The sequence below is a fragment of the Numida meleagris genome, chromosome 12 (assembly GCF_002078875.1).
Source record: "Numida meleagris isolate 19003 breed g44 Domestic line chromosome 12, NumMel1.0, whole genome shotgun sequence".
Taxonomy (NCBI): Eukaryota; Metazoa; Chordata; class Aves; order Galliformes; family Numididae; genus Numida; species Numida meleagris.
Window position 1 is genome coordinate 8,668,186 of NC_034420.1, and position 14,645 is coordinate 8,682,830.

Consider the following 14,645-nt stretch of genomic DNA (forward strand, 5'->3'; position numbering starts at 1 on the left):
GTCCCTGGCACGCAGTGGGGATGGCGGCTGCAGGGAGGGCTCGCACCGCCCCTGCCCTGGGACAGCCACCTCTGCCCCAGCTTCCAAGGGCCGCTCTTCCCCTTATCGCAGCGGCCGAAATCCCAGCTTACAAAAAAAAGCCAGCCCCAGACTTATTCAAAACATTTATTAGTGTTTAAGGAAAATAATAGTGTGAAAGGTACAGAGCTTTGTGTCTAAAGCCATATGCTTTTTTTTTTTTAAATTTTTTTTTTTTTTACAAGCTTATTTGGCTGCGAATTCTACACGAGATAAAACTAGTATATTTTTCTCCCAGAGATTTGGATTTAAGAACAGTTTGTCTTTTTGTTTCTTTCTTTTTTTTTTTTTTTCCCTTTTAGTTCAGCACTTTAAGTTAGGACAGCATTTTCCAGGGTTTATTGGTATCATTTTCCAGCAGGCATTTTGCTTCTCCCAGTATTCTCATTCCAGAACAAGGCTCATTCCAGATGCAAAGCGTAAAGGAAACATTCATACCTTGGCTTTGAAGCTAAACCTCCTCCATGAACAGCGAGTTCATAAGGAATGTTAATTAAAGCATCATACAGTATCTAAATGGACTTTTTTTTTTTCTTTTTTTCAACTTTATAAAGAATTAAGGCTATGTAGATGTCACAATAAAATACTCTCAGGTAAAACGCACCCTATTTGTTAGACGTGAAAGAAGGTTTAACAATAAATAAATGATTTATGCTGTCAATAACATTATGGAACTGTATAAAACTATATTTACGTAGCTTTAAACATTAAAAAAAAACCATACTAGTGGCATGAATATATACAACACAGGTCATGACGTACGTTTAAATTATCATAGCCAGCAGTGTTCTTTTTTTTTTTTTAAATGGAGACACTATAATAAATAGAAATGTTAAATATTTACAATAATAGCATATGTGGAATCAGTAGATGAACACATAAAATCTTCACACACAGAGGAAAAAAAAAAGTTATGCCTTATACAAAAGTCCCTCCCACCCACTGCTTGCCCACCCACCCCAAAGAGATTCTCACTGACAAAGGGGAATATACAATTTTCCCCACTCAGAACAACAAATGAATACAAATAAAACTGTATGCATGCTGAGGTGATACGTTGACGGAGACATTCAAGGATGTACAGAGCTGTATGTTTGGTTCCCATAGATGAATCAGACCTCCAGCGAGAGAGGGGTCCTGGTTTAGCGTGATGCACGAACACTACGTCGGTAGTGATTTGTTGGTTCTGTTTTGTGTTTTTTTGTTTTTTTTTTTTTCTTTTTTTGTGCTAAAATGCCTGGATTGTCTTTTTGGTTCGAGCTTGTTCTACCTGGTGGCCACACGCCACCAACAGGGAGAGGACGCTCACTGGAAGGAGCTCTGCTCCTTGGGTCAGGGCAGCCTCTGTCACTACACTGCGTGTGATCCCACGTCTTCCCAACTAAGTTGAATGAAAACTTTGTCACAGAACGTAGCTAGAACCATCGGGATCAAGGTCACTTTGAACAAAGGCCTGGCGATCACACGGAGACACCTCTTCAACTTAGCGGTTCTCTCTTGCTTCCTACATGGCTTCTATTAAAAGTAGTGCCTATAAATTCTGCAGGTGGATACATGCATTAAACCCTGAATATAGCTATTAGGAGCTGTGCTCACTTAGCAGTAGCTAAAATCTGAGCTGGAAATCGTAGCCAAATTCCAACACCCTCTACTGTTTATACAGCTCCTTCCCACCATGCGACAAACGTACGTTGGTTCGCTGGGTACATTCTGTCCCTACTCAACTGCCTTCCTGCCCCCGCAGCTCTCCTCCCAAACTTTCTAAATAAGAAGGTTCAAATCCCTGGTGCGATTCCCACTTTCTAAGAAAACTCACTCTGCCTCCCGAGGAAGCTGAAGTACTCACTCTTGTGTCCCCATGGGTGCTGTCCCCTCCCTTTCCAGTACGATATCTGGGGATAAAGGATTGCAGGTCTGCAACCTGAGAATTGTAATTGCATAGGGGGTAGGAGAGATGCATCCGAACACCTCATTCATACTTATAACTGCTTAGAGACAATAAATTCTTGGCACTCTTGATCTCCAGTAAGTCACAACAATTAATGAAGTCAGCCCTCTCTCCCTATCTTTGGCATTTTGATAAACCACAGCTGACAGGTGGGTTGTAGCGGGCGCCACGTCCCAACAAACCACGCCGTGTTAGCTAAGGAGAAAGGTTTCTGATGGGCTTCTGACACAGCCCTGTGAAGAACTTGGTACCTGGGGTGCTGCATGGTCTGAGCCCGCACCCATCCTCTAACGCTTGGGCTGTGCATAGGGCAGAGGAGCTGTATCTGAGTGGGGGATTGAGAGGTTGGTGAAGGTGTTTTTGGGGGCCCTCCATGCTATGGAGCTAGGTGAGTAACAGTCAGACTGCTCTGTCTGGAAGCTGATTGCCTTCGGTAAGTGACTGGATAAGCAAGTGTCAAGTTATGCAGTGGTTAAAAAACAAACAGGGGGCACTTAAAGTCGGCAGCGCTGCCCGATGGGGACAATGGCTCAGGAGTCACTCAGCAGACAGCATGGAGCTCCAAACTGCGCGCTCCCTGCGCGAGAGGCAGGCTGGCTATTTCACTGCAGAGTGTCACGGGCAGCCCTGAGCTCCTGCCTGCTCGGCCACAGGCAGAAACCAAACCCCTCTGGAATTCAGCCATCTGCTGCAAGGCTGCGCCCGGAGCCCTCGGAGGTGCTAAGCCACGAGCGGCTGCGTGCCATCTGCCTGAGCCCTCTCGTAACCTTCTCCCCAACAGAGGGGACCAAGAAATCAAACAAACAAACGCGCAGCCCTCCCCCTATTCCCTCCCCACAAAGAAAAAAGGGGAAAAAAGAATTTAGTTGGAGACATTTTGCCACATTTGGTGGCTGCTCAAGTGTCGAGTTTCCTGGATCAATAACCCACTGCCACTGCTCTCCCTTTGCTACTATATACACGGTTGCTGAGGTCCATATATCTTGCAATGCCCTGTGCTTGACCTCTGAATGGGAAATGCTTTGGAATGTCCATAGACGGGAAGATGGACTCAACGGAGAAAGGTTCCAGCAGAGGGGGAGGACGGGGGTAACGGGGGTTCGGTGCCTTCTCTCACCTCCGGATGTCCGAGAAGTCGGACAGTTCATCCGTCCGGTCCATGGTCCCATGCACCCCTTTGGGACCATGGGGCCCAGCCTTCACCCGGGTGTGGGCGTTCAGGTGGCCCTTGGTACCTCTCTCCCCCTTGGTTGCTCGGGAGCTCTCCCTGTGCTCAGGCTCAGGAGGGACCAGCATGTCCCCACGGCCAGCAGCGGCTTTGCCGGCTTCGCCCGGCTTCTTCTCGGTGCCCAGAATGGCATCGCCGTGCACAGAGGAGGTGCAGAAGCTCAGGATAGAGCAGAGACTTCCCCAGTTCTGTTCACATTGGGCCTGGACGCTTCTTGTTATTGCCTTTTTCACCTCCTCGCCACAGGTGAGCAGGATGTTCACTAGGTCAACGTATGGCCTGGAGGTAAAGGAAACAGTGAGAGAAGAGTCAATAAATACATAAAAGGGTTTATCTATCAGTAAACTGGGGGAATGGCCTCTCTGCCTTCCCCTCCCCTCGCCCTCAGCACTGATCAGCAGTTCATCTCCTGCCACCTGCTTACTTGGCAGCCAGGGGGGCACAAATCTCTTCCCTTGTGGGCTAGTTCTGCACCATATGTTTATTGTGCAATGAACTGGGTTCTAACTGCCCATCACACAGCAAGAAATGCACTCAGCAGCATCCTCTGGAGATAAGCCTCACTCCAGTGCTGAGTCCGCCTCAGCTGTTCCCCCAGTGGAGGTGCTCTGGGGGAACTCTAACTTCCACCAGAGGAAGACACGAGGTCTACAGTCTTTCAAGGTCAGGCTGGACGGGGCTCTGAGCACCTGATGGAGCTGTAGGTATCCCTGTTCATTGCAGGGGAGATGGAGCAGTCGGCCTTTAGCGGTCCCTTCTAACTCAAATGGTTCTATGATTCTACCTACATACTCGGCAAAAGGGCTGTCAAATGGAAGAACTGCTATTTCCCACCAACTCTGGTTATCTCTATCTATACTCCTTTGTCTCTACTAGCCAGGAGACACAACAAAGGAACCCAGCCCTGATACACCAGCTTGCTGTCTGCAAGTGAATATCTAATGCAGAGCAAGCCCTGACCACCAGTCTGCAGGAGGCAAGCATTCCCTCCTTTGAGAAGAGCAGCAGACACTCAAGTAAAGGTTCTCTGGCTTTTCTCACCATCTTCACACCCCCTGAAGCAGCAGGTGCCGACTTCTGCCAGCAGCAGGATCCAATCTGCACTCATGATCCCGTTGTCACTAAGACACGCAGAAACCCACTCTGGTGGCACCAAATGTTTTCTTCATTTCCTTACAGAGTTAAGTACAGCCTTCAGTGTGTCCCTTGTCCCAGCCAAACAAGGACTCCAAACAAGCCAAGGCCCAATCCCGTTCTGCTCCCACCCATGGCCACGCACAACGCGCCCTCTGAGCGCAGGCGGCTCGTTTCCTCCGCCAGGGGTCACGGAGTGCAGCAATTTTAAAATAGTTGCGGTCGCAGGTTTTGTGGGTCAATATTGATGTTGTCTATTGACACAACCACTCAGCTGTTTGCAGGCAATTCAAGCCGGCCCTAAGGACGTGCCTCAGCCTTGTTGGAAGGAACCATCCAAACTGCAGATCAAGAGTTGCCTGGGCTCAGCGGCACGGGCAGCCGTGGTGGTGTGCGTGGGGTGCTGGTGGGGCACCTTCCACCAGCCCTGTGACTGTGACAAGCCCTGTATGACCACCTCTTCCCAGGAAATGAGTCAGGGGAGATGAGGAAAACCAACAGATTATGATCAGTGTCAGACACTACCCTGATTTTACTCTGCCCAACTGCCTAAGCTCATTGTGAATGACTAATCTTGGAAAGCCCTCCATTCCCCTATCTCAAAATATTTCCCATGTTTGGATTGTTTCTGTCATGAAAAAAAAAAACAACAACACAAAAAAGCTATTTGGAATGCAACAGCAAAAAGTCTGCCAGGGCCTGTCACCACTTCCACCATAGCAAATGGGTCTGACCCACATCCCCACAGCAGCTGACTCTTCAGGAAGAGACTCCGCTGCCCGAATGCGCATCATGAGAGCACAGCCAGAATTAAACAGAACAAGTCTGGCTTCTGAGCTCTTTGGTTTTGTCTTAAACACAAAATAGAAGATAGAAAAGAATTGAGCATATGAAGGAAAAAAAAGAGGAAAAAAATGTTAAAATTGGGCATAACCTTTGCATAAGATCTCTGGAAGAAAAAGACTGCTGGTATGACTAAAAAGTGGCTCAGCTGCCGAATATTTCAGGTATTCAAAGCCTGCCAGAGCCCTGCGGATTAATACTAGCCCATTTCTCCTTCACTGTTTTACTTTCTGCATTTCAGCTGGCCTGACCATAGTACCTGAACTGAGCACAAGGCTGCAAGTCAGCAGACGTGATTTTATTTCCAGCCCCGCCACACTTGCTTATTGATCTTGAACAAGTTACTTAGGTCAAGAATTTCAGCAATGGCTTCTAAATTTAGGGGAGGGGAGGAGGCTGGCTGGCTTCTATTTGGGGAGCCCCACGTAGGAAAGCTGAGCTCTGATGCTGTGAGATGCTGAAAATGAAGTGTAAGAGGCTCTAAATGAGATGATGCAAATTATAGGTGCTCAGTTGAATGACCCGCGTCTTCTCAAACCGAGAACCCCCAATTCAGCTCCCCAGAAATAAGCAGCTGCCTTTGGCCATTCCTGCCTTAGCCTGCTTGTAAAATAAGGATACCTCAACTCCTCTTTCTACAACATTTGGCCCTCATAGTTCACATCTATAAATGATGGGAGGGTTAATGGGCACCAAGCACCCAGCTTACGGCCTCCCAGTGCAGGCTCAGCGGTGCCCACAGTGCGGTGCTGGTGTGCAGGGTGGAGCAGAGCCCCCCCTCCATCCCCAGCCATGCCTCTGCTTCCAGCCTCAGGAATTCTATGGAAAGGGCCTTGCTTTCAAGCCACCATGTTCAGCGTGCACAAACCACAGCAAACAGTTCTGCATTTGAGTAATCTGGCATCAAAGGGCCTCTCTTCCTCTCTGCAGCTGCACCTACGGAGACCAATGAAAACGCAAGGCTAATACTCAAAAAGAGCTGATTCTGTGAAAAATTCATGCCACAGTCACTGGGATTTGGGGATTCTGTGCTGGGGATAGAAAGGCACTGGGGTGCAGGAGGGAGACGCGCTAAGGTCAGCTGCCACCAGGCTGCAGCTCTGCCTCCCTGCCTGGGAGTGAGACGTTTGCCTCCAAGAAAAATGGGCTCTGCACTTTGCATCTGTGCACAAGGAGTTGGTAAAAACAGCTTGTGCCTGGCTCGTCACTGCCATGGAGCAGCTCTGATCACTTTCAGCCAGGGTTCGTGTTGCCAGTGCTTGGAGGCAGCCGTGCTCCCCGTCAGAGCCACCCAACATCTGGCTTGTGCCTTCACTTTGCACACCTCCGTGTTTTATTAAAAAGCATCTGGGATTAATAAGGGATGAGACGAACGGGAGATTACCTGGGGGACTGCAGCTCCTTCAAGGACAGTTAACTGGGAGACATTTGGAAGTACGTATTTACAGAAGAAATGATCCTGCTGACAACTCTGCCCAGACCTCCTTCCCCCTTCTGCTCTACCTGTCATGTAAACAAGCAAGTCTTCCCTGGCCCCTGCAGAGAAAGCACTCCCTTGGTGCTGCCCATGGGAAAACAAGGCCAGAAGAAGGCAAAACAGCTTTTGGGCAGATGCACAGCCCCTTGGCACCACCGTGCTCCTGGAAGGAGCTCCCACGCCTCTGCCTGCGCTGCGCAGCGGCACTTACTCATGCTGCAGCAGGTCTTTGAAGTGAATCATCTCCACAATGACCTGGACGTTCTCCTTGGCAGCGGAGCAGAGGTCATGCTTCAGGTAGCACTCCCGCTGTAACTGGAACACCATCTCTTTAATGGCTGGGCACTTACGGCTGATGCAGCTGAATTTATGCCTCAAGGCATGAGCCTTACACTTCAGAGCGTCTTTAATGAAGGATTTTCCCTGAGAAGAAAAGAAATGGAGGAGGTTGGTGTTTCTGCCCATTAAGCACGGCAGCTGATTTATGCCCAGCTAGCTGCTCTGCAGGACAATGTCAGGGGTTATTACATTGCTGGGGATAGCACTCAATGGCTGCATCTCCCCTCTTCTCTTTGTTTCTCTGCCCTTAAAGACCACGCTGAGTAACCCTGCCTTGCTCTTTCAAAGGAGCTGAACCCACTGAGCTTCCTCACAGATGTGTTGAGGTTGCTCACAATTCACTCATTCAACTGCTCAGAGGGAATCAAAAACATCCCTGCCTTTCCTCTTTGCTGCTGACACCACAGCACGTGTGTCACAGCCTGGCAGCTCTGCTCACTCCCTTTAGCTCTGCTGAGCAATAGATGCACAGAAGCCTCCCGCATCCCTTAATTGCATCAGAATCTTTTACACAAATGCTTCTGGAAGACCAGATTCTCACTGCCCTTTACCCAAAGGGCGCTCTGGCACGGTTCCACTGATACAAACCTAAGATCCACCCAGATCTGCAAGCAGGTTTTGTCCCCAAGTTGTTTCAACCCAGAAACATTTCTTGCTGATTGAAGAACGACTCCGGTTTAGCACTCCCTGCTGCTCCCCCTGCCCCACTCACCCTTCCCCTCAGGGTGAAACGTGCACAGCACAGTGGGAAAACTAAGATAAAAGAGAAAACTGGGATACAAACCCAACCTGACATCATCTCTCATGTCTCAGAGAGAGCAGAGAATGGCTAGTGCTAGCCCTGCTGTTTTACACACTCTGATCTTGGAGGTTTCCAGATACCCACGTGCCTTAGGAGAAATGACCTCCGTGTCAGCACTTGCCAAGCCCTCTGCACATCCCTGACAATGTCAGCCTAAGCTCCCCTACACCACACTCCCAGCAGCGCCGTGCAGCCGCTGCTCTGCTGTAAGCTGTGTGCTCAGGCCAGACGCCGCTGGCCCGCCGTCATGTTCTCTCCCCTCCACACTGAAATGGGAGAGGAGGTTTACAAGACATAATAACAGGATGTCTCCATGATGCATAAACGGTCTGGGGAGAAAATGAAGGAGACAAACTTAATACCGCATACCATCCGAGTAATGTATTTTAATGTCAGTGCTTGAACCAAAGGCTGATTTGAATGTGGCAGCTTTAGGAGGTTGCCTGTACTGGTTGTGTGGAAGTCTGGAGAGCCACGCTTTAATAACCGCACGTTGGGAAATGCTTTCTGATACATCTAAATGAGCTTGGGAGCCCAAGCTGCATTGCAGAACCATCTTTAAACAAAGATGACGTAGCAGCTTAAGCCGCTTAATGCTTCTGAAAACCATGCTCATCTATGTAGCTGTTCTGATTTAGTTATCTTGGGAACAGCAGGAAAACGTCCTCCCACGGAGCTGAGCAAGGGACAGCCTGGCTGCTGGGACACTGCTCCTGGGTCTTGATTTTAGACTCTTCAATAGAAAAAAATCCTACTGAGGCTGGTCATGTGCAAAAGCAAATTGCTGCTTATTGCTTCTTCCTAAGATGTGCCGAAGAGCAAAAATACATGCAAAGTGTACAAGAGAACCAAGCACAGGATATCTTGCTGCATTTACCTGGGCATCGAATTTTCCAGCGTTGTGCAGGAAAGTCATGCAGATCTCGTGTAAGCCTCGGATCTCGCAAGAATTGTTCTCAAAGCACTCAAACACTCCGCATCCCACATCGCCAGCATTAACCAGGCAGTGCTGGATCTCAGCTAAAACGAGCATTGGTTACAGTTAGCTTGAAGAACTGTTCAGAGGAGCTGCTGGTGGGTCGAGGGGAGGGAGATTTTGCCAACATCATGAGTTTGGAAGAAAAAGCACACGTGACACCAGTTATTGTACCCACAGCATGCCCACTTTCTGCAGAAATTAGGCCAAAACTCGGGTGCATTATGTTATGAAAGCGATATCCAAGAAGCAAGTGCCAAATCCTCTACACTTACGTCAGGCTACTTCACATGAGAACTAACGATTTGCATTCCTCAGGAGCAAAGGACAGGTGGGATTCTTGCTGTCTGACCGTACAAAGCCCCCATCAAATCCCAGAGCCAAAACGAGAGGACCCTGAAGCTGCTCCCAGCCCGAGCGGGTCGCTCCTGGCACCGGGAGGTGGTTCCCGTGCCACGGCACAGCGTTCTCACCGCCTGCTGGGTGTCCCCTGGGCTGATGTCTATGAAGTTAATGGCAAAACTCCCACTGATAAACAAAGTCCTTTGCACTGAGCGTTGCATAAAGCTGAGACTATGTCCTCACCTAGGCAAAAATCAATTGAAAAGGTATTTTCAAATGTGTATATGTAACGTATAAAATAGATCTACTGGACCTCGCAGTTACATACGTGTTTGTTCTGCTCTGTCAGATGTTATGTAATAGCATTAAAATAATGCTGGCTAATGCTTAGGAAAAAAAAAATAAAATTCTAATTCGGCTTTTTTAAAAAAAAAAAAAAAAAGAAAGAAAGAAAGAAAGAAAAAAAGACATGGTAGCACTGCCAGAGGGAAGGGGGTTGCTGAAAAAGCCCGGGGATAAAGTTAAACAGGAGCAGCTTTTAGACTGGGACCAGAGGATGCTAAGAATGTCTGCGCTCCGTGCCCTAGTGGTACCTTTAATTAAAGCTCGCTCTTGGGAGCTTGCCTAATCCCCTCCGAACCGCAGCGTGTTCCAGGCATCCCCTGTGCCGTGCAGTCCCTCTGCTGAGCGCTCGCTGCAACTTCCCGGCTCGGCGCAGCCTCCCGCACGCAGCGCGGATGCGAGCGCGGAGCCCGACGGGGTTCACGCGAACCCCCGGCTCGGAACCAGCGCACCCTCCTCCTTCCCACCTGCCCCGCGGTGCTGCTGGGGGGCACCGGGGGGGTGCACGGCTCGGCTCCGGGTTTCACCCCAGCATTGTGTGCCGCGGAGAGCCGCCCCGACAGCGCGCACCGGGGAAAAATGGAGCTCTTTGTGGAGCTGCGGAGCGCGGAGCCGGGCTTTTTTGGGGCCGGGAGCTCAGCTGTAGTGCTTGTGTTGGCATCCGGATGCAAACCCTCGGCGGATCACATGTCCTGGCTCCAGCGTGCTGAGAACTGCACAGTGCCGTGATTCACATGTGGCAGTCCCTAATGGGCATTCGTGCATTCCTGCTCGTGTGTGTTTAAACACGTCTCGCAGCACGGAGAGTGTTAAAAAAAAAAAAAAAAGGGGGGGAAAAGGAGGTGGGGGGTGGGGGCAGAGGGGGGAAGGGAAGCACCGGATCCCGCGCTCTATGTGCACGGCTGGGAAGCGATCCAGCAGAGCGCACGCTCTTTAGAGGCAGATAACGCCCGGGGGAAAGGAGAGACCCCCGCACACCCCCTCCTCCAGACCCGCTGCGTCGTTGCGCGGCTCCCGCATGGGAAAGCAGAGCCGCGTCCCCTCCCTCCGTCCCCGGGCCGAGAAACTTTCCGCTCGGCCCCGGCCACACGTGCCGGGCGGCTCCGAGCTGTCAGAACCCACCGAGCCCCCCGCCACCCCCCGCAGCCGTACCTGTGTTCTGCAGGGACAGCCGCCCCTTCTGCTGCGGGGTGCGCTCGGGCGGTCCCTCGGGCGGCCGCGTGGCCTCAGTGCCCGCCGCCGCCGCCGCCGCCGCCCGGGCGAGGAGCAGCAGCAGGGCCAGGGCCGGCAGCTCGCCGCGGAGCCCCGCGCACATGGTCGCGCTTTGCCCTCCTCCTCCTCGCCGTCTCCTCGTCCTCCTCCTCCCCCGCGGGCTGCTGCTGCCGCCGCACCCGGGCCCAGCGCGCTGCTCGCCGCGGCCCCGCGTACCGCATGTGCCCGGCGCTGCTCGGCGCGGAGTGTCGGCGGCGGCGCCGGAGGGTGCCTCAAATATCCCCGCCGAGCCCCGGTGGCACTCGCATGAGGGAGCCGAGCAGGTGTCGCTCCGCGTCGCGGCCAATGGCAGCCGCCGCCCGCTCCGACCGCCCGCCGGGGGCCGGCCCTGCCCTGGCGGCAGGTTGCAGCCTCCCGCCTCCCCCGGCCCCCCCCGCGCCGCTCCGAGCCGCGCTGAGCCGGGCTGCGGGGGGTGACGGAGCGGGGCGCTGGGGCTGGGGGCGGCAGGGCCGCTTCCGCTGTCCTGCGGCACTCAGCCCTCGTCGCATGACTTGGTTAAAAAAATAAAACATATTCCCCCCCTCGCTTCTCCCCCCCCCCACCCCCCCCGCGCCTTGTCCAAAGCAGCTGTTCCCCCCCCCCACCCCCCCCGCGCCTTGTCCAAAGCAGCTGTTGCACAGAGTTTCTTGGAAATCTTCCCCTCCCTTTTTCCTTTTCCTTCCTTCCTCCCCACCTCCCCACCCTCTTGTTCAAATTAATTTTTATTTTCCAAATACTTGGGACCGTGCGAGCTCTGTGGGGGACAAATGGGACAAAGCCATCACTTGGGGGGGACGCGGTGGGATGCGGCACTGCAGCACCCTGCCTTTCATGTCCCCAGGAGTGCACGCTACAAGGAGGGGGCATCACCCTTGCAGCCCCCCCGCTGCATCCCCAGCTCTCGCCGCTCCTTTTGGTAGCTGGGGGGTGGGGGGGAGTGTATCGGAAGGGAAACGTACAGCAGGTGATGGGAAGTGCTGTGCTGGCACAGGCAGGGCTGCCCGCTCCCCTCGCCGTGCTGTAATGCACATCAGATGTTTCATCAGCCCCCGGTGCTGCATGGGGCGCTCTGGGCTGGGGGTCCCGCTGCAGGGCGGGGGGGGGGTGGGTGGGCACAGTCAGGAATGTCTCCAGCTGCTGCCGCTGCCTTCCCCACAGCTGTCAGAATGCACTTGAGGAAATCCACTCACACCTCCCCGAGCAGGGGTCTCCTCGGTGGGACGTGACGCGGCGCCGCAGGACCATGGCTCCGCTGCAGCACAGGCGCTTCACCTCCCAGCTTCTCCCTGCTGCCCACAACACCCAAAGCTCCGCTCGCCTGGGCCTCCCCTCCTGTCCCAGGCTGGAGCTTTGCTCACTGAGTCCGAGCTGTGCAGGGTTTGCTTATTGTTCTGTAGGATTTGACTGCTGAACATCATTTTAAGACTGAAAGTCTTAAGCTGTGCCAAGCTCGTGTGGAAATTCCCTGTTATCAATGCGCTGCTGCCTTGAAAACTGCAGCGTGCAGCTTCCCCCTGAGCTCACTGTGCTGTGCGGATGGCTGCAAAGCCCCCATGCCCTTCTGACAATGGAAAAGAGGATTTTTTTGTGCATGTTTGTTTGTTTGCTTCATTTTTACCTCGCCCTGGTGCCCGCTGGCCCTCCTTCTGCCCTTGTCCTCCTGCTATTTATACTGCTGAAGAATTTTGGTGCTTAACTGCCTTTGCTGGGTCTAACCACCTGCCCTTAGCAGTTCTCGTCTCCAGTGCTGGAGAACCAGGGGCCGAGTTAGCTCAGAGCAGCTCGGATGGAGACGGGCAGGAAAGCTTAAGGTGCAGCAGAAGAGGCAACAACCAGCGAGTTTGTATAGTATATGCAGTAAGCATTATTTTAAAGATTTTTTTTCCCGTGCCTCACAAATGGTACTTCCTTCTGTCATCTCTCGGCAGCTTCAGGTCGGACTCCCTCCTGCAGCCATCCCCCACAGACCCCTCTGCCCCTCATTAAAGTTACCATTTTTGGATGGGTTTTGCCCTTTTGACTCAAAGGAATTCCACACCTCCTCCATCCCAGACCCCTCTCCCTCCCTCTGGGCTCCTCCATGCTCACAGTGTCCTTTGAACCACGCATTGTCCGTCCTCCCCTTTGGCCCATATTGCATCCATTGCTGCCTCCAAGGTTATTTTCACGTTTCTCCTCCTTAGCAAACCTGTGCCTATCACAGCACCCCCTCGTGTCACTGTTTGGTGGAGAAATCTGACAGCGAGATGAGCGCTCCCCACTGCCTTCTGCTCTGCAGTGCTGTGGGCAGCGATGGGATTTTCTCCCTTTTCTCTCCCTCCTCAGGGCACTCTGGGATCATAAGATCCATTCCCGTCCCGAGCAAGGCAGGGTGCAGCGAGCGCATTGTAAAACCAAGAGCTGTCAGAAAAAATGCTCACGACACGCAATTCGTGCTCTAGCAGTTTTGGCATCTTCTGGAGCGCAGCGTAACTCGCTCTCCGGCTGCCAGCACAAGCACCAGGTGATTTTATAGAGCAGTTATCAATTCCAGCCATTTTGGGGTTGGTTTCCAGCCGCCTTGGGATGCCTCCGAGCTGCGGATGTGCTCGGGCAGCGGGGAGCTCGTGTGTGGCCGTGGGACGGGGTACGACTGTGAGGCATTGGGTGCCATGTGAGAAGGGACTTCAGAGGGGATTGCCGCTCATTCCAGCAGCCTGCTGGCTTTGGGAAGTGCACTTTTGAGCTCCCTTTGACTTCATGCAAATAGGTGTTACTTTATAATAGCGTTTGGTGCTTTGATCAAAACATGATCAAGCACGAGCGTTTTGCAACTGCCTTTAAATGGGAAGCATTTAATTGTTTGGGGTTTTTAGGGAGAAGAGGTGCTTTCATGATTATTATCAGGGCTGCGTCCCTGCAAGGCCTTCTCATGCCGGTGAAGGCTGAAAAATGCTGTGCAAGAGGCACACGGGGAGAAGCCGGCGACATGAAAAGGGCAGAGGATGCTGTGGGGAAGGTGTGCCGAGGTCTGGGTTCTGGGAGTTTATCGGTGACTAAAAGCATTTTGCAGCACTAAGCCGTGCCGCGCAGCCCAAGCAGCGCAACGTGATTTCATCAGACTTGAGAAAAGGAGCAAGACGGGGGAATTTAGTGTTGCCTCTTCTCCTGGGTAATTTCCCCACCTCGGGGCTTAGTGCAAGGTGCTGACTTGCAAATGACACATCATTACGAACCAGCCCAGAGCTGCAGAGCATCGCTGGGAGAGTGGTGGGAGAGCGGAGGAGCTGCCTCTCGGACCTCGCTCCTCCCGGTGTGGGACCTGTGCTGGGAAGGCTGATTTCATTCCCACAAGCTGGTTCTTGGATGGTGCGAATAAAGCTGCTGACGGTGACTGAAATGGGATTTGACACTGGAGAACCTGTTAGGCTCGGTAAATGTGGGCCTGGTGGGAAGCTTCAAAGGGCTGTGTTTTAAGCCGCTTTTCCTCCATCTATCATCGATTTAGTATTCTTGAATCTCTGTCACTGTCGTTTTTATGACGAATGAGCAGAGGATGACAATGAAGCCACAGCAAATGAAATGCAAGAAAAGTCAAGAGCTAATTATGTTACAAATGACACCGACTCGTTTTCCTGATTATGTAAAAACCAAGTACTTGAGAAATGATCTCAACGAGTTACGCACCAGGTTTAAATATGGCCTGGCTTCTCTGATAAAATATGGACTATTTGAAAGATTTATAAGGGTCAGAAATCCTGCCGAATGTTTTAGTATTTAGAGCAGCAGGAAACCACTCTGCGATATTTTTAAAACAGGTATTTACTCAAGTAATTGGTTACTTTTTATGTGGAGTGAGAAAACCTGGTGTAGCTATATTGGACTTGACATAAAAGAGAGGTATGT

General features: G+C 51.9%; 1 protein-coding gene across 1 annotated transcript; it reads right to left on the reverse strand.

Annotated features, from left to right (window-relative positions):
* On the reverse strand, nucleotides 217-12,678 carry STC2 (stanniocalcin 2). The gene is made up of 6 exons (XM_021410845.1): nucleotides 12,657-12,678; nucleotides 11,983-12,012; nucleotides 10,662-11,114; nucleotides 8,727-8,869; nucleotides 6,920-7,131; nucleotides 217-3,533 (listed from the first exon to the last, which is right to left on the reverse strand). The coding sequence occupies exons 1-6, from the start codon at nucleotides 12,676-12,678 to the stop codon at nucleotides 3,140-3,142; spliced, it is 1,254 nt and encodes a 417-aa protein (XP_021266520.1). The 3' UTR covers nucleotides 217-3,139.